The sequence below is a fragment of the Trachemys scripta genome, chromosome 8, assembly GCF_013100865.1.
Source record: "Trachemys scripta elegans isolate TJP31775 chromosome 8, CAS_Tse_1.0, whole genome shotgun sequence".
Classification (NCBI taxonomy): Eukaryota; Metazoa; Chordata; order Testudines; family Emydidae; genus Trachemys; species Trachemys scripta.
Genome location: NC_048305.1, coordinates 54,420,422 through 54,444,895, shown reverse-complemented (window position 1 = coordinate 54,444,895; position 24,474 = coordinate 54,420,422). Strand labels below are relative to the sequence as shown.

The 24,474-nt window shown below is 47.2% G+C and overlaps 1 protein-coding gene across 2 annotated transcripts in view; it reads right to left on the bottom strand.

The window, feature by feature from the left end:
• Nucleotides 1–5,628, bottom strand: part of NPL (N-acetylneuraminate pyruvate lyase) — a 26,651-nt gene extending 21,023 nt beyond the window's left edge. Inside the window, exons 1-2 of one of the 2 annotated variants that reach the window (XM_034779417.1) lie at nucleotides 5,456–5,628; nucleotides 1,652–1,720 (exon numbers count right to left, since the gene is read on the bottom strand). In XM_034779417.1, coding sequence (XP_034635308.1) covers nucleotides 1,652–1,716 — 65 coding nt within the window. In that variant the 5' untranslated portion in view covers nucleotides 1,717–1,720; nucleotides 5,456–5,628. Of the gene's footprint in view, nucleotides 1–1,651; nucleotides 1,721–4,961; nucleotides 5,172–5,455 lie in introns of those variants that run through there. The other variant, XM_034779416.1, reaches the window with a different exon arrangement.
• Nucleotides 5,629–24,474: the final 18,846 nt, after the last annotated feature.

Sequence of the window (24,474 nt, the reverse complement as noted above, 5' to 3'; positions counted from 1 at the left end):
GGGGGGGGGGGGGGGGGGGGGGGGGGGGGGGGGGGGGGGGGGGGGGAAATGCAGCGTTCCCAAACAAGATGAAATATGTAGTGTTGTTGATCAGCCATACACTTCCCCTTTGGACATAGGAGTGTGACTCAAAATGCTAACGGTCTAGCTGTCCTTAAACTGGCGGGAGACAGCATGTGTAATCACAGCATCTCTATCAGGTTCAGATTTTAAATTAGTCACCACTAGAACCTTTTAGTTATTCTGACTATGTGGGTAGTAAGCCAATGTCAGAGTGGCAGATGGGGCCTGATTCTCCCTTACATGAAGATCACTTTACACCAGTGAGAGTGGGGGAGATAGGGAGGTGTGTGAGATCAGAGAATATTGTGCTGCAGCCATTCTCTGCATCCTGCTTCCCTGATTCAACCTAGGTGTGACTCCTTCATGATCTGGGGTGACTAGCTGTAGGCCCATCCAGCCCTTAAGATCAAGCCACCCAGTTACACTTCCCCAACACACGCATACACTTTGAAACCTTGCCTACCCTCCCCCTCCCACTCAATTTACCACTTGAATGCATGGTCTGGGCTCTCACCATAATGAGCAGGTCTACAGTCACCTGATGCTTCTCTGCTAACTGCTCCCATGTCCCCTGAGAAGAGACTGAAGCCACCCACACTCCCTGTTCCCATGTGCCCTCAAGGCCACAGTTTGGGTGTTCATTTCAGCAACCTTAACCCCAATTTAAAGAGGTGTGGGATTATAAAACAATTTTTAAAAATCCATTTTAAAGAAGTGTGTATGTACACATATGGATATTTATTTATAGGCCAAAAGAGGTCACAGGATCATTTAGATGTGCAGTTCTAACTTTCATGCCTCTCTCTTTTAATTCCCCCACTGCCTCCTGACCAATTGTTTGTTGCTGTAATCCACTGTGTCTTTTTTGGTAATTAAACTAAGCACTTTTGAGAAGGGAAGCACTATGAATAACTTCTGGGCACTAAAAAAAAAAAAAGAAGTTATTTGTATAAATACACTCTACTACTGTAAGAAATAGCTAAGCAAACCATCCTTCATAGTTACAGGATACAGGCTGTTAATGGCATCTGGTGGATGTTACTTTGCCCTTTCTCTTTGGTTGGATAAAGAGAGAAAGGGACAGTCTTCATTTTGCTTGTGATAAGAATAATCAGGGTTGGATTCCATATTTATGGCCTCTCAATAACTCCAGATGAAATCTTCTCAGTTTACAAGTCAAAAGGAGTGGTGTAAATACCGACATAACACTGTACAAACCTGGATCTCAAAGCACTTATCAAAGTCAGGTAAGGTTGAGCAGCTCCATTTTTACAGTGTAACCAACCTGATGTTTTTTTTTTTTCTTTTCTTCCGAGAGCCAGTCTAGACTCTGAGTAAGCTGCCCACCACAAAATTAACCTCTGCTCCTAGTACTGCAGGACTGTAAGGAAGGGGATTAGTCAGTCAAACAAAAGCCTTCACAAACCTTTATCTTCTTGGGATGTTGAACACGGTTAGAAAGTTAACTTAAAAAAAAAAAAGTAGTTGCAGAAAAGCAAGTAGGAAAATGTAAGGTTCTGGGGAAAAGTTCACAATACATTAATTGTCATTGACAGCAACCCTTTTGGTGGGGAGAGGTAATATTTACCCATCTGGAGTCATTGGAGTGATTGTAGCTGCTGTGAGACCCTGCAATCTCTTTGGGGATGCCATTGAGCTGTTGGGAGAAGTCAGAAAGACAAGCAAAATATATATTTTGAGTAAATTCTGTTAATGACAAAGCTCTACAGGCAAAGCCTGGAACAGGTGGACTTTGTAAGTTTCTTTTGAGAAAAGACGACTGTGCAGTTTTCTGCAGATCTGTGCAGATGGGGTTACTGTAGCAGGCAAGGTCTGAGCATAAGATTGGTAGCACCTGGTACAGGTCTAGTTCATAGGCAGTTTCTCTTTGAATCTCCTGTTTTCACATGTGCATCACTTCCTAAAACATTCACCTTTGGGCCAGACAGTACTTATGTCTGGGTCTCTGTTTGAAGAGAGAATTTCTGGAAGCAAAATCTCTAACACCATTTTTGAGGTCTGGGGATGGAGTGGAAAAAATGCATGTCAAACAATATAAAGGGGAAAAAATATAAGCACATTTTTATCAAGGGAGCTAAGCCACCAAATTTAACATTTCATATGGACATAATCCCTGAAGAGCTCTATAGCGTCTACTTGGGTTGGAGAAAGTGGGAAATCAAGTCAGGGCTGCCCAGAGGATTCAGGGAGCCTGGGGCAAAGCAATTTCGGGGACCCCTTCCATAAAAACAGTTGCAATACTATAGTAACATGTATTTGGAAATGTAAAAAATAACCAGTGAAATACATTCAAAAATTAATTTGTAATAATTTGAAAATACACTAAATACATTTAAAAACATTAAATACTTTAATGGTATGTATACATTTGCAATTACATAATGGGCTGTTGCTGGGTGATGGTTGGTGCCAACGGACTGTCGCTGCCTGGGGGTGGTGCTGCTGTTGCCCAGGGCTGGTTGGGGAGCTGGGCTCTGGGTTGGAGGGTGCCCGGCTCACAGGGGCTGGACTCAGGGCTGTGGGCAGCTGGGGTCAGGAGGGTGCCTGGCGCACAGGGGCTGGGCTCGGAGCTGGGGGGTCAAGGCTTGGGAGGTAATTGGGTCGGGGGGGTACCTGGCTCACAAGGGCTGGCTCAGGGTTGTGGGGAGCTGGGGTCAGGAGGGTAGCCGGATCAGAGGGGCTGGGCTCAGAGTTGGGGGTCAGGGCTGTGGGGGGATGGGGTCAGGGAGGTACCTGGCTCAGAGGGGCTGGGCTCAAAGCTGGGGGGTCAGGGCTGTGGCGGATGGGGTCAGGGGGGTGCCCGGCCCTGGCTCCTTACCATGCCGCTTACCCCCTCTCCCGGAGCCTCAGCCCACCACGTCCAGGAGCGGCCCCGGACAGTGCTGCAGCAGCGTGATGTCTCCAGGAGGGCCTGAATTCCCACCCACAGCTCGCAGCCTTACCAGCTGAGACGCCGGGGAATGTGGGATGACGGAGGTGGGGGGAGCCTCCGACATACTTGTGGGGGCCCTGCAGGGCCTGGGGCCTATTGCCCCACTTGCCCCCCCTTCTGGGTGGCCCTGAATCAAGTGATTGAAAAGTCACTTCTGAGCCTGGTCAATTCTACTTCTCTTTACAAAATTTACCCACCACTCATTACTATTATTCCAAACATGGCCCCAGCCCCACCCTCAGCCTCTCTCTCCTCTTGGAAAGGATGGGAAAAGGAGAATTCTTCTCCTGCTGGACAGGGAAGTCTCTACTGTGGGAAAGAGGTAGCATAGCAGCCTTATGGTGCCTTCTCCTCCATGACTTTCTCTGCTGCTGTTTCCAACTTCGTCTACAGTATCAGAACAAAACTTATCCAGTTTGTCCCAGTTACATTTCTGAGCAGTATTCATAGAAGCAGGGTTGGGAGGGACCTCAGGAGGTCATCTAGTCCAACCCCCTGCTCAAAGCAGGGCCAATCCCCAGACAGATTTTTACCCCAGTTCCCTAAATGGCCACTCAAGGATTAAACTCAGAACCCTGGGTTTAAGCCAGGGGTCTCAAACATGCAGCCCTCAGGGTGATTTTCTGCTGCCCGCGAGCCCTCCTCCAGTGTCTACCAGCGCAGCTCTGGCCAGACGTGCACTGGGAGCAGGTCATGGTCCCTGCTTGTCTGGCCTGCCCTGCGCAGCTCCGGGAAGAGGCTAGAAGGGGGGGTGGAGGGGCTGTGTGTGGCTGTTGCTTCAGGCAGCGCTCCCAGCAGCTTCAATTGGCCAGGAATAGGGAACTGCGGCCAATGGGAGCTGCTGGAGGCGGTGCCTCAAGCAACAGCCACACAGCCCCTCCGCTCCTCCTTCCCCATGTTCCAGCCTCTTGCAGGGGCAGGGCAGACGCGCCAGGCCAGATCCTGCCCCCCAAACTCCTCCTGCAGCCAAACCCCCTGCCCCATCCCACACTCCTCTTGCACTCCAACCCACTGCCCTAATCCCCCGCCTCACCCTGCACCCGGACCCCTTGCTGTACCCCTCACCCCCTCCTGCACCCCACACGCCAACTCCCTGCCCTTAGCCCCCACCACACCCCTCCTGCCCCCCCTGGGGGCAGAAGTGGGGTGGGGATTTCAGGGAAGGGGTTGGAATGGGGGCAGGGAAGAGGTGGGAAGAAGCGGGGCAGGGGCAGGGCCTCATGGAAGGGGTGGAGTGGAGGTGGGGCTGAGGGCAGCACGGGGGGAGAGGTGTCAGTAATGCAGCCCTCATGGTCATTTGAGTTTGAGACCCCTGGTTTAAGCAGACCAATGCTCAAACCACTGAGCTATCCCTCTCCCTGGAGTGGCATATCTGAGGACATAAGACTGCAACACTGTAATGGTTACTCTTGGCTCAGCTTTGGGAGGTTGTCTTCATAATCATAAGGGCTAGAAACTAAATTCTTCTATAAATTAAAGATTCGATTCAACAGAAGCAGATGGCATTGGCACCCCTACTCACCCACAGTGGATTGTGAGTCCTGTTAATGCAAAGCTACTTTCTAACAGGTTTTGCCCTGAGTACACATAGTATGGAAATAATTGAAACAGCACAGGCTCTCTTGAGAGCATGCTGATTTGCACATTGGGTGAACAGCTCCAGCCCAGAGATAACAGCATCACATGAGCTTTACAGGGGATGGGGAAAGGGGACAAAATCTGCTACAACCATGCTGCTCAGAAACTCAGTCCCCCCCTGTGAGCTCCACACACCACCCCCTCAGTCACTCTCAGAAAGCCGGTCTGTCTGTCTCCCCCTTTCCAAGACTCAGCCAGTCTGCCCCCCCTTTAAGAATCTGAGTTTCTCCGCAACTCTGCAGAGCCTGCCCCCCACTGCAATGAGTCTGCTGTCCTGCCCACCCGGCCTGTGTCAGTCTGTCCTCACCTGCAGAGTGAGCCCCTGTGGCCAGCACACCGCGCTGCCTCCCCTGGACCTCGGCAGCGAGACTGATCTGATGTGACTCTGCTCCCTCGAGCCGCTGTGGCTTCCTTTTTATTGCTGAGCATGCCTGGAGGGGGCGCACATGCTCACTAACAGCAGCTGAAGCCCTGCCCTAAGCCGGCACTCATCATCCCCAGGACCCCAGCCGCAGGATTTGCTCCCCGATCAAACTGCTCTTCTCCGGATGGGGGTGCTCCGTGCCCAGGGCTGCGGCGTTAAAGCCCCGCCGGGCCCCCCACTGCCCATTGCAGACCTGGTTCCTTGTCACCCTTGTTAAGTATTATGGTCGTGGCCAAAGTCCTAGTCGGGGCGGGGGGGGGGAGCATTATACTCTTGTGAGAACAGTCACCGTCCTGCCAGAGTTCACAACCCCACCACCACCACGGGCGGATGGGCGCTGCCCTCCTGGACAAGCGAACGAGCAAGGGGGTGGTTACCTGTTTTGCTGGTGGTGGTGGTGGTGATAGTTTTCGGTTGTGGTTAGGGAGCCGGAGAAATGTTGGCGCTCGGGAGAGGAAGGGGAAGAAAGAAGGACAATCACAGCTCGGCAGCTGCCCAGCACTGATCAGGGCCGGTGTAGTGTATTGAATTGCTCTCCATAGGCATGTGCTACTTATGGTGTACTGAGCATGCTCAGTACATCTGCTGACGCCACTGCCCCTCACCTTGCCCTTATTAGCCGTAAAAAATCTGCTGACTGCTATTTACAGGGGTTAAAAAAAGGCATATTTATTTGTGTATGGTCACACGAACTGCGCATGCTCAGTACATCTGCTGACGCCACTGCCCTTCACCCTGCCCTTATTAGCCGTAAAAAAATCTGCTGACTGCTATTTACAGGGGTTAAAAAGGAGCAAAGGGGGCGAATCAGAGCAGGGAGGTGGCCAGGTTCTGAGCAGGGGGCGGAAGTTGAGTGGTCAGGGGGGTCAAGCAGCTGGAGGCAGCAGTAGGAGAGGGGCTAAAGGGCAAAATCAGGAATGGGGGGAGTAGGCGGAGTTAAAACCAGGAGTGAAGCACTGGCAGAGGGTGACAGAGGGCAAAACCCAGCACAGGCAGAGCACCGGCGGTAACTACCCCACTGGGACTGAGACACCAGTGTTTGCAAAAATGGTGGGGGACAAAGGGGCTTTTTTATTTCCCCTCGCACAGACAGCACCTCTCAGCATCGGCTTCCCAGGGCTGGGTTCTTAAAGGCACAGGCATCCCAATGCCTAGTCAATGCAGCTCCTCTTTGTCTGATCTAACCTACTGATATGTCTACACTACAAAGTTCAAAGAGCTGTCATGGATGCCAGTGCTCCTGGTAATCCACCTCGACGAGGAGATTAGCTCCAAGCACTGGGAGCCGAGCCTGTCCACACTAGCGCTTTAAAGCGCTCAAACTTGCTGCACTCGGGGGGTGTGTGTGTGATTTTTCACATCCCCGAGCCAGCCAGTTAGAGCGCTTTAACTTGCCAGTGTAGATAATCCCTGAGATTTAATTCAGTGAAACATTTTACACATATCCCCTCAGAAACAAAGAATCCCTTATCAGTGTATCTGATTGCATAGAGTCTCCGAGCAGTTTCCCAAGTTGTCTTATCTGCTGCTGGGATTCCCTGAATTCCCTGAATTTTTAAATTTAATTTTTTCTTTTCATTTTAGAGCTGACTGAATTTCTGGACTAGTGTCAAAACTTTGTTTTGAGTCAATCCACCAATGGGGATTGCATTTTTGCAACTGTTATTTTGCCTCTTAGTCTAGCCCTTAGTGTTTTTGTGCATGCTGTTGTATACAACTTGATTCTGAAATATTAAGTAAAGGCAGTATACTATCTCCTATAATGTTGAGAATGGATTCAGGCAGAGAGATCATAGAATATCAGGGTTGGAAGGGACCTCAGGAGATCATCTAGTCCAACCCCCTAAATATATGGAGATATACCTATCTCATAGAACTGCAAGGGACCCTGAAAAGTCATCAAGTCCAGCCTCCTGCCTTCACTAGCAGAACCAAGTACTGATTTTGCCCCAGATCCCTAAGTGGCCCTCTCAAGGACTGCACTCACAACCCTGAGTTTAGCAGGCTAATGCTCATACCACTGAGCTATTCCTCCCCCTTACTGAGCTTAATGTCTTTCTCCCTGGAAAAAAATCTATTGTAATTTTTGCAGAAAATTAGAACTGCCATCATGGGTCAGACCAATAGTCTGCCTAATCTAGTATCCTGTCTTGTGACAGTGGCCAATGCCAGGTGCTTCTAAGGGAATGATCAGACCAGGCAATGATTCAGTGAACCATCCCATTGTCCACTCCCAGCATCTGGCAGTGAAGGGACAGTTTAGGGACATGCAGAGCATGGGCCTGCATCCCTGATTATCTTGGCTAACAGCCAATGTGCTTATCCTGAGGGACTGATCTAATTCTTTGTTCAACCCATTCATAGTTTTGCCTTTCAAAATATAATGAACACACACCTACAACCCCAAGATACCTTTACAACCACAAGAATTCTAAAATCATGAGTTATACACCCTCAAGTCAAGAAATTTTAATAAATAAATTATATCTTTTTTTATGTGCCTCTTTGTTCCTGAGCCTGTAGGGTGCAGTAAGGCCAGTTCCAATGCCTTGAGCCTAAACACCCGAATGAATCTTAGTCTACCCTCATACTGTTCCTGTTACCGCTCCCAAACATTTAATAGACCTAAGGCCATATCTACACTTTAAGTGTTGGTTAACTCAAGTTATGTCAGCATAGAGTCACTACAGTTACTATGTCAAGTATCAGGGGGTAGCCGTGTTAGTTGTATCCACAAAAACAACAAGGAGTCCGGTGGCACCTTATCTGTTAGTCTCTAAGGTGCCATCAGACTCCTTGTTGTTTTTACGGTTATTATGTCACTTGTGTGCATGCCTCCTGGACTCCTTGTCTCAGCAGTCAGGGTACTCACCAGAAGCACTTGTATAGATTCAGAGTGAGGTGCACCATGAATAGATATCCCACTGTATTTTGGGAAGCTTTGTTTTGGCAGTGTATGCTGGGTACCAAACAGGTCAGACGGGGTGGTTGTGACCATGGGATCCAACTTCTTATAATGCATTGTTAACTATCCACTAATTTCATATGTATCCCATACATAAACGTATACATAATGTTTACTTTTTTTTTCTAAACCCACAAACATGCCTGGCCCACCTCACTGTCTGCCATCTCACACAGACTCATGGAGCTTGCATGGCTCTGCACTATTGTCATGAACGTTTGCACCCAAAGGTGCATACTCCTTTACTATTTGCAGAGCAGCAAACATACATGTGGGGTGTGCAGGGCCGGCTCTGGTTTTCTGGCCGCCCCAAGCAAAAAAACCGTGGCGGCCAGAACAGCAAAGCAAAAAAAAAAAAAAAAAAACCTGCGGCCTGGCCGGACCCAGGGTGCAGGGGGATTCCTGCACCCTGGGCTAGCGGGGGGAGAGAGAAAAGGCTGCCACTACTGGGAAGGCTCCGCACCGCTCTGGTTGGCTGGGAGGGAAGGATGCGGGCTGCCCTGCCGGGCTTGTTGCAGGGCGCTCCCATCCCCACGCTGCTGCCCCCTACAGGGCGGCCGGAGCAGAACAACAACAGGAAAAAAAAGCGGCTGTGCCGCCCTAGGATAGGGTGACCAGATGTCCCGATTTTATAGGGACAGTCCCGATTTTTGGGTCTTTTTCTTCTATGGGCTCCTATTACCCCCCACCCCCTGTCCCAATTTTTCACACTAGCTGTCTGGTCACCCTACCCTAGGATTGGGCGGAATGCTGCCTCCTACAAGCTGCCGCCCCAAGCACCAGCTTGCTTGGCTGGTGCCTGGAGCCGGCCCTGGGGGTATGACATTATACTCTACATTCTTTATGAAAATATGCTTATGATATGGATATGACATAGCTAATATATACTTTATGCAAGATGGCTGATGTGGGGTATCATTGCAAAACTTAAGATCTATTGACTGTGTTTATCCAACCTGTATGCATGTAACATTTGTATCTGAGGCTAGAAATATTGACCATGTCTCTATATTTCAAATGTGCTCTGTGGGATGAGGCCAGACAATGTTAGTGGCTTACTGAAGGAATGCACAAAGACATAAAGATTACCCCAGGAACTGTGTGCAATAGGAACCTCTGAATGATAGTGCTATACAATGGGGACTACTTGACAAGATCAGATACCTCTACAAAGTGGGTGCTGTTTGACCCAGGTCACAGCACAAGAGCCTTCCAGAAATTGGGGGGAAGAAAGAAAAGGTGGACAATGACAGCCTACAAAGAACAACCGGAAACACCTGAGGTACAAAGACTGAACAGTGAGAAGTGCTTGTCCCAGTAATCTGGATGATGGGAAGACAGACACTTCAGTTTAGCTCAGCATACTGAGAATGAGAAGGATCTGACATTATCAACCACTGAAGAATAATACAGGTATGTATAATATATCTTGTGTCCCCATTATGCAGGCATAGACCTTTTTCTCACTGCTAATAACACTAATGAAAACAACACAAGACAAGTTAAGTTTTAACAGTGAAGACAAAGGCTAAAGAAAATGTCTCAAAAATTAAATGAGCACGCAATGAGGTGACATGTGAGTACCACAGTTCTGAGTGTAATTTTTGTGGTGATACCTCTTTGCTCCTTATGTGCATGAAACGGTGACAGAAGTGGAAGTCTGTATAAAGCACAATGGTAGATTTTCTGCCTATAAGCTTGCTTTCCAAAGGAATTAAGTATTTCATATACTATTTATAATGTTTTTCACTACTCTCAATGTTTTTTTTTATTAATAGACTGTATGACCTACTATGCAGTGGAAAGGGACTAATAAAGATTTCTTTTTAAATGTTCAGACTTTCATTAAGGTTTTTCATGCAATAGCCATGAAATTCCACTTGCAAAATGTTTTTTAAACAGTCCTGAAAATATAGGAATGTGGGGTTGGGTCTCTCTTCTCCAAAAATGTGTTTGGTATCAAGTGTTTGTCTAATGGATATTTTGAGGATGGCGACTAAGCATCTTGTCATACAGCGAAAGTGTCACTTAAGATTTCTTGAGTAATAAACATGTACATAAGGCTTTGACACTGGTCCTAAACCATAGTGGATTTGATTTAAATTTAAATAATAATTTAAATCATTAGTCAGGAAGACAATTTAATCATGGTTTTCTAGATAAAAGTGCATTCTTGTTGGTTGCTATAGCCTTAATACATATTCTTCACAACTCAGAGTTAGATATAAGTTTCATTTCTAGAAGGTACACACTATACATTTTTAAACAGTGATTTATTTAGAAAACTTTTAAGAGTAGTTTTACAGCTATATCAGAAAATGAATGTGTGACATTCTATACCTTGCGGGAGTGTACTCCATGTTCCTCATTTTCATATAATTGTGATCTTACACATAAAGCATGCCATGTAAGGTATCAGGGGAGAAGGTTAGGGTTACACACCAAACCTGTCCAAAGGAAAGTTTATGGCATATGTTTTTTCCTTTCAGCCTAACCTAGAGATGTGCAAAAAATTGGGACTACAACATAGCTTCACCAACCCATACCATCCACAAACCAATGGACTATCTGAAAACACAATCAAATCCATCAAAAGGTAATTTTAGGGCAGGGAAAATTATGGTATTAATAGAAAGGAGAATGTACTTTGACAGAAGCTACAAATTGCTTCAAATGTTTAGTACATTGAAACTCAACTTGTCTTCTATTTCAAGTAAAAGGAATTATCCCACTGCACTAGGATGGCCTCTTTACGCCTTTTCGATTGCATACAATTTCTCTCAGTAAAGACAGTCCTTTCCCCTTTCCCCACAAATAATCCATCCCCATTTTTTACAGAGCATTGCACAAGTAGGTTGATGACATTGCGACTAATTGTGATGAATTTCTTGGTGATGTATTTTCTTTGTGAACAAAACCAAACACGACAACCAAATTGTCACCCTATCGACTACTTTGAGGCAAGATTCCCAGACCAAATCTCAGACAACTACACGGTAAGTGTCCTTCAGCTTTCAGGTGTATATGTTATTCTGTTATTGTTCTTTTTACAAACACAACTCCTTCTTCATTTGTTTCCAAAGCCAACAGATTTTGAGGAACTTGATGAAGAATACTACAAAGAGTACATCATGAAAATTGAAGCTAGACGTGATGCTGAAACTAAACTGCCTATTAGTAACATTTCAAAAGCACAAGAAAAGCAACAAATACAGTATGCCAAAACGAAGACTCGTAAACATGGGAAAATAACATTCAAGATTGGTGACACTGTCATGATACTGAATGCGAGAAGGAAAACAAGAAAGGGAGGGCAGCTACAACCTACCTATGTGGGACCATACAAAACTGCCGCTGTAGAGGGCAAAAGAGTTAAATTAGGAAACAAGTTAGGGAAAGGTTTAGCAAAGTTGTATAGTATCTCCCAACTAAAAGTATTTAAAGAGCCTCCAAAATTAGGTGAGGAAAACATATTACAGAGAAACATGGAAAAGGAAACTGCTGTGGATGACACTGAAAACCTCTGAGGTAGGAGAAATGGGAGGCGATGTATCTAACAAGCCTCACAACAGCCAAGTGGCGGTCACACACAAGGAAAAGGAGGAGTGTATAGTGTCAAGAGTTTCAAGCAGTCATCCAGGTGATTTTGATGACATGGTTACAGAGGATGATGAAGACAGAGAATGGTTTCTCAAAGGTGTTGCTTACCACACAGTTGTTTTTAAATAATTTGTTGACACACTTCCATTTATCAAGGATGTCAATAGTTTCCATGTAGGAATGGAATGTTTGTTTGCAAAAATCATTTCTCATTCTCTTTTGTACACAACACCACACAAGAGAGGTGGGAGGCACACCAACTTCTATCTAACACCTGGTGATAGATCCAGAGGGGTGAAAAGATCTGCTGCTGAAATCAGAATTGTAGCTGGCCTATTTACTCTTGAGTTAACAGGGCAGCGGAAAGTTGAGAGGACAAACTGGAGGCACACAAGGTGATGTGACTTGCCAAAGGTTACACACCAAGTCAGTGGAAATCCTGGCTCTCATTTCCCTGAACTTTTCTTCAGAATCCCGAATTATAAAAATTCTGGATTTCCCCTGGTAAATTCTCAAAAGGCCTGATCAGTGTAATCTCTCTGGTATATTCCCCCCACTATATTTCCAGCAGCAGCAGCTATTATCTGGCAGGTTAATCAGCTGAAACTCTCATCTTTCCAAATGTCATCTTGTGTGTATTACATTTTGTGTTGAGTGAGAGAAGCCAGATGAAGGTAGGGAGTGTGATTGGGCTGGGCATGTGCAGAGTTTAGCAGAAAGCTCTTCTAACAAGAAAGAGATCTGTGTGATACTTGTTTACATCGCATTCTGTCAGCTGCAGTATTCAGCATTAGTTTCTTTTGCTCAGGGGTCAAAGTAACTTTCAGGACTTACCGGTACTGCCGGAGTCCTGAGGGGGCGGAGCCTCATCCGGCCCAGGCGGGGCCTCTCAAGATTTAAAGGGCCTGGGGCACCGACTGTGGCTTGGAGCCCCAGAGCCTTTAAATCAACCGGGGCCTCCCAGCTGCAGAGGTGGCTGGGAGCCCCTGGGGCTCAGGGGCAAATTAAAGGGCCCAGGCTCAGCCGCCGCGGAGCTCTGAGCCCTTTAAATCCCGGCCCCAGCCCGGCCGCCGAGCCGCGGGCGGGATTTAAAGGGCTCTGGGCTCCCTGCTGCGGCAGGCGCTCCCGGCCCTTTAAATCCCAGCCCCAGCCCGGCCGCCGAGCCGCGGGCGGGATTTAAAAGGCTCTGGGCTTCCCGCTGCGGCAGGAGCTCCCGGCCCTTTAAATCCCGCCCGCAGAAGCCGGTGCGGTCCGGCACGGCATACTGGCTCTTGCTGGTACGCCGTACTGGACCGGACCGGCTTACTTTCACCTCTGCTTTTGCTCTTAATGAAAATAGCAGGGTAGGTTTGATTATTGTGCTAAGCCAGGGGTTTTCAAACTATGCGTTGCGGCTTGTACGGGAAAGCCACTAGCTGGTCACGAGACACTGTTTACCTGAGTATCCACAGGTACGGCCCTTCGCAGCTGTCACGAACTGCTAATGGTAAGAATTCACTATCTCTCTGCTACAGGTTGCAAATTGCTACAGATAGCAGTCTCACATACCTATGGTGTGAGAAACTGCTATCTGTAGGAATTAGCTTCATCACATATATAGATAGCAGTGTTACAGGTAGCACATCCCTACAGATTGCAGTTTCTAACCATGTGTGTGTCAGAAACTGCAATCTGTAGGACCGTGCTACCTGCAGCAGCAACAGGTCCTACTTTGCTAAAAAAGACCATCTGATGTAGCTAATTCAAGCAGATAGCCTCACATATCTACGGTGTGAGAAACTGCTATCTGTAGGAATTAGCTTAGTCAGATTGCAGTGTTACAGGTAGCACATCCCTACAGATTGCAATTTCTTATACATGTGTGTGTGTGAAAATGCTATCTGTAGGACCGGTCTATCTTGCATTTAGTAAGACTTTTGATACTGTCTCCCATGACCTTCTCATAAACAAACTATGGAAATGCAACCTAGATGGAGCTAAAATAAGATGGGTGCAAAACTAGTTGGAAAATAGTTCCGACAGTAGTTATCAGTGATTCACAGGCTGAAAGGGCTGAGTCAGGCTGAAAGGGCACAACGAGTGGGGTTCTCCAGGGATCAGTTCTGCATAAGTTTCTATTCCAAATCTTAATCAATGATTGAGATAATGGCATACAGAGTACAATTATAAAGTTTGTGAATGATAACAAGCTGCACGCATACAAAATGGGAAACGACTTCCTAGGAAGGAGTACTGCGGAAAGGGATCTGGACCACAAGCTGAATACGAGAACTCTGGAAAGGGATCTATGCAAAAAAACAGAACATCACCTTGGGATATCTGCTCTGCTCTGCGCTGATTAGGCCTCAACTTGAGTATTGTGTTCAGTTCTGGGCACCACATTTCAGGAAAGATGTGAACAAATTGGAGAGAGTCCAGGAAAGAGAAAAAAAATTTAAGGTCTAGAAAACATGACCTATAAGGGAAGTAGCATCTTTTTACAAAAGCTGTTTCTTACAATCTATACCTATAAATAACTGCTACAGATAGCAAATTTCTACACGTAGCAATTTCACATATACTATAGTACAAGAAACTGCTACCTGTAGGCATTTGCTACATCAGGTAGCAGTTTACTACAATAGCAGTTTCTTACAATCCATTATGTATTGGTAACTGCTACCAGTAGCACATTCCTATGCGGAGCAGTTTAATACACTACACCGGCTCCAGGCACCAGCTTACCAAGCAGGTGCTTGGGGAGACCACTTCGGAGAGGGGCGGCATGTCCAGCTGTTCAGCGGCAATTTGGCAGACGGTCCCTCACTCCTGCTCGGAGTGAAGGACCTCCCGCCGAATTGCCGCCACAGATCGTGATAGCGATCGTGGCTTTTTTTGTTTGTTTGTTTGTTCAAAACCCTGGAGCCGACCCTGGCACTGATCAGTTTTGTATGCACGACTGCAGAGATTTGATTTCTTTGAACATCTGCTGCAGCATTCCGATGGCTTGGGTGCCCTAACTGTGCATTTCCTTGCCTTAGCATGTATGAATGACTCCTATGGAATAAGGATCCAATCCTCACAAGGGGCTTTACCCTGCATGGCTAATATGTACTCCCAAACTCCGTCTCATTGCAGTTTTTGCCTGCCTGAGAATTTTGTATTTTATTTATTACAAAATTCATCCATAAACACTGAACAAGAAATCTGTTTCTGGTGTTCCTATCACTCTGTATTTTTTGCACAATCTTCCTTCCATGCCCTTCTTCGTTTGTCGTTCCACCCCCCCCTTTTTTTTTAAACAATGAATTGGCTGTGTGGTTGTGGAAGTCCCTCCTACCCTTTCCAGGGCACCTTGCTATCCTTTTTTAGATATATTTGTATTTTGGTGCTATCTGCCATTTTGGGGAAAACAAGATTTAAATTTTATGTGATTTAGCCTTACTGGAAACATTAAAATAAATAAATAAATAAATATAGACTTCATGATGTTCCTAATTTTTAAGAGGCAATATGCTTTTTATGAAGGTAGTACAATTCTAAATAATGGTTATTAAACAATTGCAAAGGTCACAAAATAGTAATGAGAGAAAAAAAAATGAAGGCTGTCAAGCGATTAAAAAATTAAACAATAATAGAATACCATTTATTTAAATATCTGTGGATGTTTTCTACATTTTCATATATATTGATTTCAATTAGAACACAGAATACAAAAAGGGTACAGTGCTCACTTTATATTTTTGATTACAAATATTTGCACTGTAATAAACAAAATAGATAGTATTTTTCAAGTCACCTAATACAAGAACTGTAGTGCAATCTCTTTATCATGAAAGTTAAACTTACAAATGTAGAATTATGTACAAAAAACCTGCATTAAAAAATTAAACAATGTAAAACTTTAGAGCCTACAAGTCCACTCAGTCCTACTTGTTCAGCCAATCACTCAGACAAACAAGTTTGTTTACATTTGCAGAAGATAATGCTGTTTGCTTAGAATCGTAGAATATCAGGGTTGGAAGGGACTTCAGAAGGTCATCTAGTCCAACCCCCTGCTCAAAACAGGACCAATTCCCAACTAAATCTTCCCAGCCAGGGCTTTGTCAAGCCTGACCTTAAAAACCTCTAAGGAAGGCGATTCCACCACCACCTTAGGTAACCCATTCCAGTGCTTCACCACCCTCCTAGTGAAAAAGTTTTTCCTAATATCCAACCTAAACCTCCCCCACTGCAACTTGAGACCATTACTCCTTGTTCTGTCATCTGGTACCACTGAGAACAGTCTAGATCCATCCTCTTTGGAACCCCCTTTCAGGTAGTTGAAAACAGCTATCAAATGCCCCCTCACTCTTCTCTTCTGCAGATTAAACAATCCCAGACTAAATAATCAGCCTCTCCTCATAACTCATGTGCTCCAGCCCCCTAATCATTTTTGTTGCCCTCCGCTGGACTCTTTCCAATTTTTCCACATCCTTCTTGTAGTGTGGGGCCCAAAACTGGACACAGTACTCCAGATGAGGCCTTACCAATGTCAAATAGAGGGAAATGATCATGTCCCTCGATCTGCTGGCAATGCCCCTACTTATACAGCCCAAAATGCCATTAGTCTTCTTGGCAACAAAGGCACACTGTCGACTCATATACAGCTTCTCGTCCACTGTAACCCCTAGGTCCTTTTCTGTAGAACTGCTGCCTAGCCACTCGGTCCCTGGTCTGTAGCAGTGCATGGGATTCTTCCATCCTTAGTGCAGGGCTCTGCACTTGTCCTTGTTGAACTTCATCAGGTTTCTTTTGGCCCAATCCTCTAATTTGTCTAGGTCACTCTGTATCTGATCCTTATCCTCCAGTGTATCCACCACTCCTCCCAGTTTAGTGTCATCTGCAAACTTGATGAGAGTACAGTCCACGCCATCCTCCAGATCATTAATGAAGATATTGAACAAAACCAGCCCCAGGACCGACCCTTGGGGCACTCCGCTTGATACCGGCTGCCAACTAGACATGGAGCCATTGATCACTACCCGTTGAGCCTGACAATCTAGCCAGCTTTCTATCCACCTTATAGTCCATTCATACAGTCTGTACCTCTTTAACTTGCCGGCAAGAATATTGTGGGAGACCGTATCAAAAGCTTTGCTAAAGTCAAGGAATAACACATCCACTGCTTTCCCCCATCCACAGACCCAGTTATCTCCTCATAGAAGGTAATTAGGTTAGTCAGGCATGACTTGCCCTTGGTGAATCCATGCTGACTGTTCCTGATCACTTTCCTCTTCTCTAAATGCTTCAGAATGGATTCCTTGAGGATCTGCTCCATGATTTTTCCAGGCACTAAGGTGAGGCTGACTGGCCTATAGTTCCCCAGATCCTCCTTTTCCCCTTTTTAAAGATGGGCACTACATTAGCCTTTTTCCAGTCATCTGGGACCTCTCCTGATCACCATGAGTTTTCAAAGATAATGGCCAATGGCTCTGCAATCACATCCGCCAACTCCTTTAGCACCTTCGGATGCAGCGCATCCCGTCCCATGGATTTGTGCTCATCCAGCTTTTCTAAATAGTCCCGAACCACTTCTTTCTCCACAGAGGGCTGGTCATCTCCTCCCCATGCTGTGCTGCCAAGTGCAGCAGTCAGGGAGCTGACCTCGTTCATGAAGACAGAGGCAAAAAAAGCATTGAGTACATTAGGTTTTTCCACATCCTCTGTCACTAGGTTGCCTCCTTCATTCAGTAAGAGGCCCACACTTTCCTTGACTTTCTTCTTGTTGCTAACATACCTGAAGAAACCCTTCTTGTTACTCTTAACATCTCTTGCTAGCTGCAACTCCAAGTGTGATTTGGCCTTCCTGATTTCACTCCTACATGCCTGAGCAATATTTTTATATTCCTCCCTTGTCATTTGTCTAATCTTTCACTTCTTGTAAGCTTCTTTTTTTGCATTTAAGATCAGCAAGGATTTCACTGTGAAGCCAAGCTGGTCGCCTGCCATATTTACTACTCTTTCTACACATCGGGATGGTTTGTTCCTGCAACCTCAATAAGGATTCTTTCAAATACAGCCAGCTCTCCTTTGCCCCTCATGTTATTCTCCCAGGGGATCCTGCCCATCAGTTCCCCGAGAGAATCAAAGTCTGCTTTTCTGAAGTCCAGGGTCCGTATACTGCTGCTCTCCTTTCTTCCTTGTGTTAGGATCCTGAACTCGACCATCTGATGGTCACTGCCTCCCAGGTTCCCATCCACTTTTGCTTCCCCTACTAATTCTTCCCAGTTTGTGAGTAGCAGGTTAAGAAGAGCTCTGCCCCTAGTTGGTTCCTCCAGCACTTGAACCAGGAAATTGTCCCCTACACTTTCCAAAAAACTTCCTGGATCGTCTGTGCACCACTGTATTGCTCTCCCAGCAGATATCAGGGTGATTAAAGTCTCCTATGAGAACCAGGGCCTGCAATCTAGTAACTTCTGTTAGTTGCCGGAAGAAAGCCTCATCCACCTCATTCCCCTGGTCTGGTGGTCTATAGCAGACTCCCACCACGACATCACCCTTGTTGCTTACACTTCTAAACTTAATCCAGAGACTCTCAGGTTTTTCTGCGGTTTCATACTGGAACTCTGAGCAGTCATACTGCTCTCTTACATACAATGCAACTCCCCAACCTTTTCTGCCCTGCCTGTCCTTCCTGAACAGTTTATACCCATCCATGACAGTACACCAGTCATGTGAGTTATCCCACCAAGTCTCTTATTCCAATCACATCTTAGTTCCTTGACTGTGCCAGGACTTCCAGTTCTCCCTGCTTGTTTCCCAGGCTTCTTGCATTTGTGTATAGGCACTTAAGATAACTCGCTGATCATCCTGCTTTCTCAGCATGAGACAGGAGTCCTCCCCTCTTGCGCTCTCCTGCTCGTGCTTCCTCCCGGTATCCCATTTCCCCACTTACCTCTGGGCTTTGGTCTCCTTCCCCCAGTGAACCTTGTTGAATGCCCTCCTCACTAGGTTAGCCAGCCTGCTTGTGAAGATGCTCTTCCCTCTCTTCATTAGGTGGAGCCTGTCTCTGCCTAGCACTCCTCCTTCTTGGAACACCATCTCCTTCTCTCCGACACCACCTTCTACGATTCAACGGTCTCTACCCAGGCCTTTTCCTTGCACAGGGACCAGGCCGGCTCCAGGCACCAGCCGACCAAGGTCGTGCTTGGGGCGGCAGATTCTAAGGGGCAGCATTCCGCCCAATCCTAGGGTGGCACAGCCGCCCTTTTTTTCCGGTTCGCCACTCTGGCCGCCCTGTAGGGGGCGGTGGCGCGGAGGAGGGGAGCGCCCTGCTGGGAGTGGGCTGCACGTTCTGTCTGTCCCAGCCGGTGCCAGGTCTGCAGCAAGCCCGGCAGCCCGCATCCTTCCCTCCCCGCCGACCTTCAATTCACCTGCAGGTGGGAGCAGTGTGGAGCCCTCCCGGCAGGCGGCGCGGCAGGAGGGGCCGAGTGGCGAGTGCCCCGGCTGAAGGAAGCCCTGGCTGCCCCACTTCTCTCTCTCCTCCCGCTCCTGCCCCCTTCCCCCCCGCTAGCTGGGGCGCGCACTCCGCTGCCTAGGGCACGTCTGCAGTGCAGGGAGTCCCAGCCGGGGGAGGCAGCTGCGAGCTGCCAAGTAAGTGGCACTGAAAGTTTGCTCCCTGGCTCCAGCCGCCCTCCATAGTTTTTTTTTTTTTTGCTTCACCGCTCTGGCCGGCCTGCACATTTTTTTGCTTGGGGCGGCAAAAAAGCCAGAGCTGGCCCTGACAGGGAGGATGGACGAGAACACCATTTGCGCTTCAAACTCCTTTATCCTTTTTCCCAGAGTCATGTAGTCTGCAGTGATCTGCTCAAGGTCATTTTTGGCAGTATCATTGGTTCTTGGATCTTGTTTACAATGTCACCTGAAAGTGAGAATAGGCGTTTGCATGGCGCTGATATAGCCGGTGCTGTGAGATATTTACATGCCAAATACACTAAAGATTCATATGTCCCTTGACGCTTCAACCACCATTCCAGAGGACGTGTCTATGCTGATGATGGGTTCTGTGTGATAACGATCCAAAGCAGTGCAGACCAACGCATGTTCATTTTCATCATCTAAGTCAGATGCCAACAGCAGAAGGTTGATTTTCTTTTTTGGTGGTTTGGGTTCTGTAGTTTCCGCATCAGAGTGTTGCTCTTTTAAGACTTCTGACAGCATGCTCCACGCTTCGTCCCTCTCAGATTTTGGAAGGCACTTCAGATTCTTAAACCTTGGATTGAGTGCTGTAGCAATCTTTAGAAATTTCACATTGGTACCTTCTTTGCATTTTGTCAAATCTGCAGTGAAAGTGTTCTTAAAACGAACAACATGTGCTGGGTCATCATCCGAAACTGCTATAACATGAAATATATGGCAGAATGCGGGTAAAACAGAGCAAGAGACATACAGTTCTCCCCCAAGGAGTTCAGTCACAAATGTAATTAACGTATTATTTTTTAACGAGCATCATCAGCATGGAAGCATGTCCTCTGGAACGAAGGCCGAAGCATGAAGAGGCATATGAATCTTTAGCATATCTGGCACATAAATATCTTGCGACGCCAGCTACAAAAGTGCCATGCGAATACATGTTCTCACTTTCAGGTGACACTGTAATTAAAAAGTGGGCTGCATTATCTCCCGAAAATGAAAATAAACTTGCTTCTCTTAGCAATTGGCTGAGCAAGAAGTAGGTCTGAGTGGACTTGTAGGCTCTAAAGTTTTACATTGTTTTGGTTTTGAGTGCAGTTATGTAACAAAAAAACTACATTTGTAAGTTGCATTTTCATGATAAAGAGATTGCACTACAGTACTTATATGAGGTGAGTTGAAAAATACTATTTCTTTTATCATTTTTACAGTGCAAATATTTGTAATAAAAAATAATATAAAGTGAGCACTATACACTTTGTATTCTGTGTTGTAATTGAAATTGATATATTTGAAAATGTAGAAAAACATCCACAAATATTTAATACATTTTAATTGGTATTCTATTGTTTAACAGTGCGATTAATCATGGTTATTTTTTTAAATCATTATGAATTTTTTTGAGTTAATCACATGAGTTAACTGTGATTAATTGACAGCCCTAAAAATATATATATAACCTTAGAATGAGTTACACTGAACTGGGCACAATGGTTCTACAGCCACCTTTTAGACATGTACCAGATTTAAAAATAAAAAAAAAAAAAAAAAAAAGAAAAGCACAGAAAGGAAAAAAGGCAAAAAAAGAAATGAGAACAACACCTCACCCCACAGATTTTCACCAGCCAAATGACAGAAACTCCTGTTCTGGGAGCTTGCAACACCCCCATCCCACACTAGCTGAGCCAATTACAAGGTATTCTTAAATGACGTGACTTTTTGTGGAATCATATATCATAAAATATTAAATTCCATTACTTTTTTCCAGACCCAGTCTGAACATTTTTTCTTACGCCATGGCCTTTTATGGAATTATTTATTGAAACATATTATAAAGGTAAATTAAAGGTAAAATACTAATCAAAAGGAGCATGCATGTAGACTTCTTTATCAAGCGTTTTACAATACCTATGTACATTTAGCAATAAGCCTTATATATTTATTTAAATCTTTAAATATTTATTTAAATCAGGAATAATATTCAAACCAACTTGCATATTATTTTATAGAGAAACCACCTTAAGTATACATTCAAAGTAGTTTTATATCTATAGATAAAAAAAAACAGTAAAGGCATGTCTTTATCTATGCCAGTGGTCCCCAAACTTTTCACAGTTGTTCCCCCTCCCCCCAGGAGCCAGGGCCGGGAGCTGGGGTGGAGGGAGAGTGCACAGACAGGGGTAAGGGGGCTGGGGCTGAGGCTGGGGCTGCAGCTGGGGGCTGGTCTGGGGCTGGGAACGGAGACATGGCTGGGAATGGAGCCGTGGCCAGGGGCTGAGGCTGGGGGTGGATCTGGGGCATAGGTGCCGACTTCCCCTCTGCCCCGTGGGTGCTTGACCCTGCCCCTGCACCGCCTCTTCCTGCCCTTGCACTGCCCTCGCGCACCCCCATTCTACCCCTTCCCCAAAGTCCCCACCCTACCCCGCCTTTTCCCACCCCAGCCCCGCCCCCTTCCCGCCCCCATTCCACATCCTTCTCCCAAGTCCCTGCCCTTGCCCTGGCTCTTCTCCGCCTCCTCCCCTGAGTGCACTGCATCCCCGCTCCTCCCCCTCCATCCCGGAAAGTCCTAAGTGCCATCAAACATCTGTTAGGTGGTGGGGTGTGTGTGTGCAGGAAGCACTGGGGGGGGGGGGAAGAGTGGGGATGTGGTGCACTGTGGGGGGGCAAGAAGGGGGAAGCTTGGCTGCTGGTAGGTGCGAAGCACCCGCTTATTTTTCCCTGTGGGTGCTCTAGCCCCAGAGCACCCACGGAGTCAGCGCCTATGGACTGGGGGCGGGAGCGAAACCGTGGCCGTGGGCTGAGGTTGGGGATAGGAGCGGAGCTGCAGCTGGGAGCTGGGACCATGGCAGATCTGGATTGGAGTGGGGCTGGGTGGTGCTCCCTCCCTGACACCCCCCCCAAATGTTCCTCCATGCCACTGCCCCACAGTTTGGGGACCACTGATCTATGCCAACATTCATAGATCATGGTGATATCAGAGGTAACTCAACCAATTGTCACCTTTCCTTAGGGTGACCAGATCACCCAAATCAAATATCGGGACGCGGGGGGATGGGGAGAGGGTGCGCCCAGCCCCTGGCCAGTCACGTCTGGGCTGCTGCCCAGCTGGTGCTATAGCGCGGCGGCCCTGGAGTGGGGGCAGCAGGCCCCAGCCCCCCTGGCCCGCTCAGGTCCCGCAGGGGAACGAAGGGGGCTGGGCTGCCGATGCCTCTGCCCCAGGGCCACCACGGGATTGCACCAGCTGGGCAGCAGCCCAGACACGACTGGCCAGGGGCTGGGTGCAGCGTGCGCGCTGCTGGGTCCCCACAGCAGGCCCGGGCTTGGGGGGTTCGTGGGCGCCAGAGCCACAGCCACCGAGCTTGGCCATCGGCCGCTTCCTCCCCCCGCGGCAATGGGAGCTGCAGCAGCAGCTGCTCCCGAGTCCCGCTGCCCAGGGGGGGAGAACAGCCGCCGCCTGGCCCCGCGGGCCGCCCCCCTATTCTCCCTACCGCCCGACTGAGTCCTGCCTGCACTGGGGCCAGGCCAGACTCTCACTCACCCCAGCCCCACGCTCCCCCTGCGTCTCTGGGGCCTCCCTCCAGCGCTTGTGGAGGGAGGAGGAATGGTGAGCCTGGGGAAGAGGCGGGGATTCGGGGAGGGAGCCAATCGGGGGAGGAGTGGGTGGAGTCGGGGTGGGAGGGGGGGCGCGAGCACTTCCGGGCTCTGGAGCATTTCCTTGTTTGTCCAGTGTCCCGACCGCACGTCAGTCGGGACGCGGGACAAACAAGGAAATATCGGGACAGTCCCGATAAAATCGGGACGTCTGGTCACCCTACCTTTCCTCTACAGCTAATTTGCATGCAACAATTTTGTTGGTGGTAATGGATCAGTCTGCACAGATGGTAGATTACTTGGGCCCAACTGCCACAGTTCTTCACAGGTTGATTTGCTGCCTGTACGCCTCAATACAAGCTCCCCAATGCAACCCACACTCCCAAACATAGCCACCAGCAGGACCACCACAATCAGCACACACAATAACCCCAAACACACATAACCGCTCAACACAGGACACACCCCTCATTCACCACCTCATTCACAAATCAACACAAATCTCCCAGCACAACACTCACACTCACCCAAATCATCACTTTAAAGTTTCTTAGAGCTGCCTGCTCCGGGAGTGGGGGAGCCGAGAGAGATACCTGCCTGGAGAACTGGGCAGTGGAGTCCAGAACCTTCCACCCCCACCACCTTCATAATTTGTATAAAATACAGAGCAAAGGTGCTAACTGCTTTCCAAAGGACAGTAGCGAGGGAGCTACACATGCATAGCTTGCAGGATCACCCTCACCCCTCCATGCACACAGCACGAATATCCACCCCCTCCAGAACTCCAAGGCCAGACGTTATTTGACTTATACAAAGCCCTGTGATATAATCAAAATGCATCACCGCCTTAACATTTGTAGCAATATTTATACAGCTATCTAAAAAACAATTACTTTTTACCATTTTATTGAGGCAGCCCCAAAGAATTACCTGATATAAAACTTTACATTATGCAACCCACACATCTCCTGGGTGTGGTGTTCTGTCCCATCTAGTGGCACCAAGACCACTTAGAGATTAATGAGTCTGCAACAGCCTTAGCTAATGAACATGTGGCTTTTAGCTCATGCAGTAGAGGCTCATGCATTTAGCTCCTGCCCGCCGGCGGCCATTGTCTGTCAGTGTTACAATTATAAAGTTCCTGTTACACAAACCAGGCACCCCTCCTCTAGAGACACGTCCCCCCCACTCTCATAAACATTTTTGTTTTGTCTTAACCAAAGAGGACGAGGTCTGGTAATTACCACATGGTGTTTAAAAGATATACTACCCCAAACTTTTAAAAAATTGCGATAGCTCGTTTTTCAGATTTGGCCTAAATGAGTTGCACAACATCCAAAAAACCACAACCAAACAAACATTTCTCTAAATGCAGTTTCCATGGGTTGCAGGCTCAGCACTTATAAATTGTGAAGAAAGTTTTAGAGTCCAGGAGACAAGGGATATGCATATGCAAGCAGAGAATCACACCCAGCTGATAGTGTAGATGTAGCCAGAGGCAGCCCTGCCCCAGAGAGCTCCCAATCTAGCATTTAGAAAATACATAGCAGGTGAAGACAGACAGAGAAACAGAGCAAATGTGGGGGT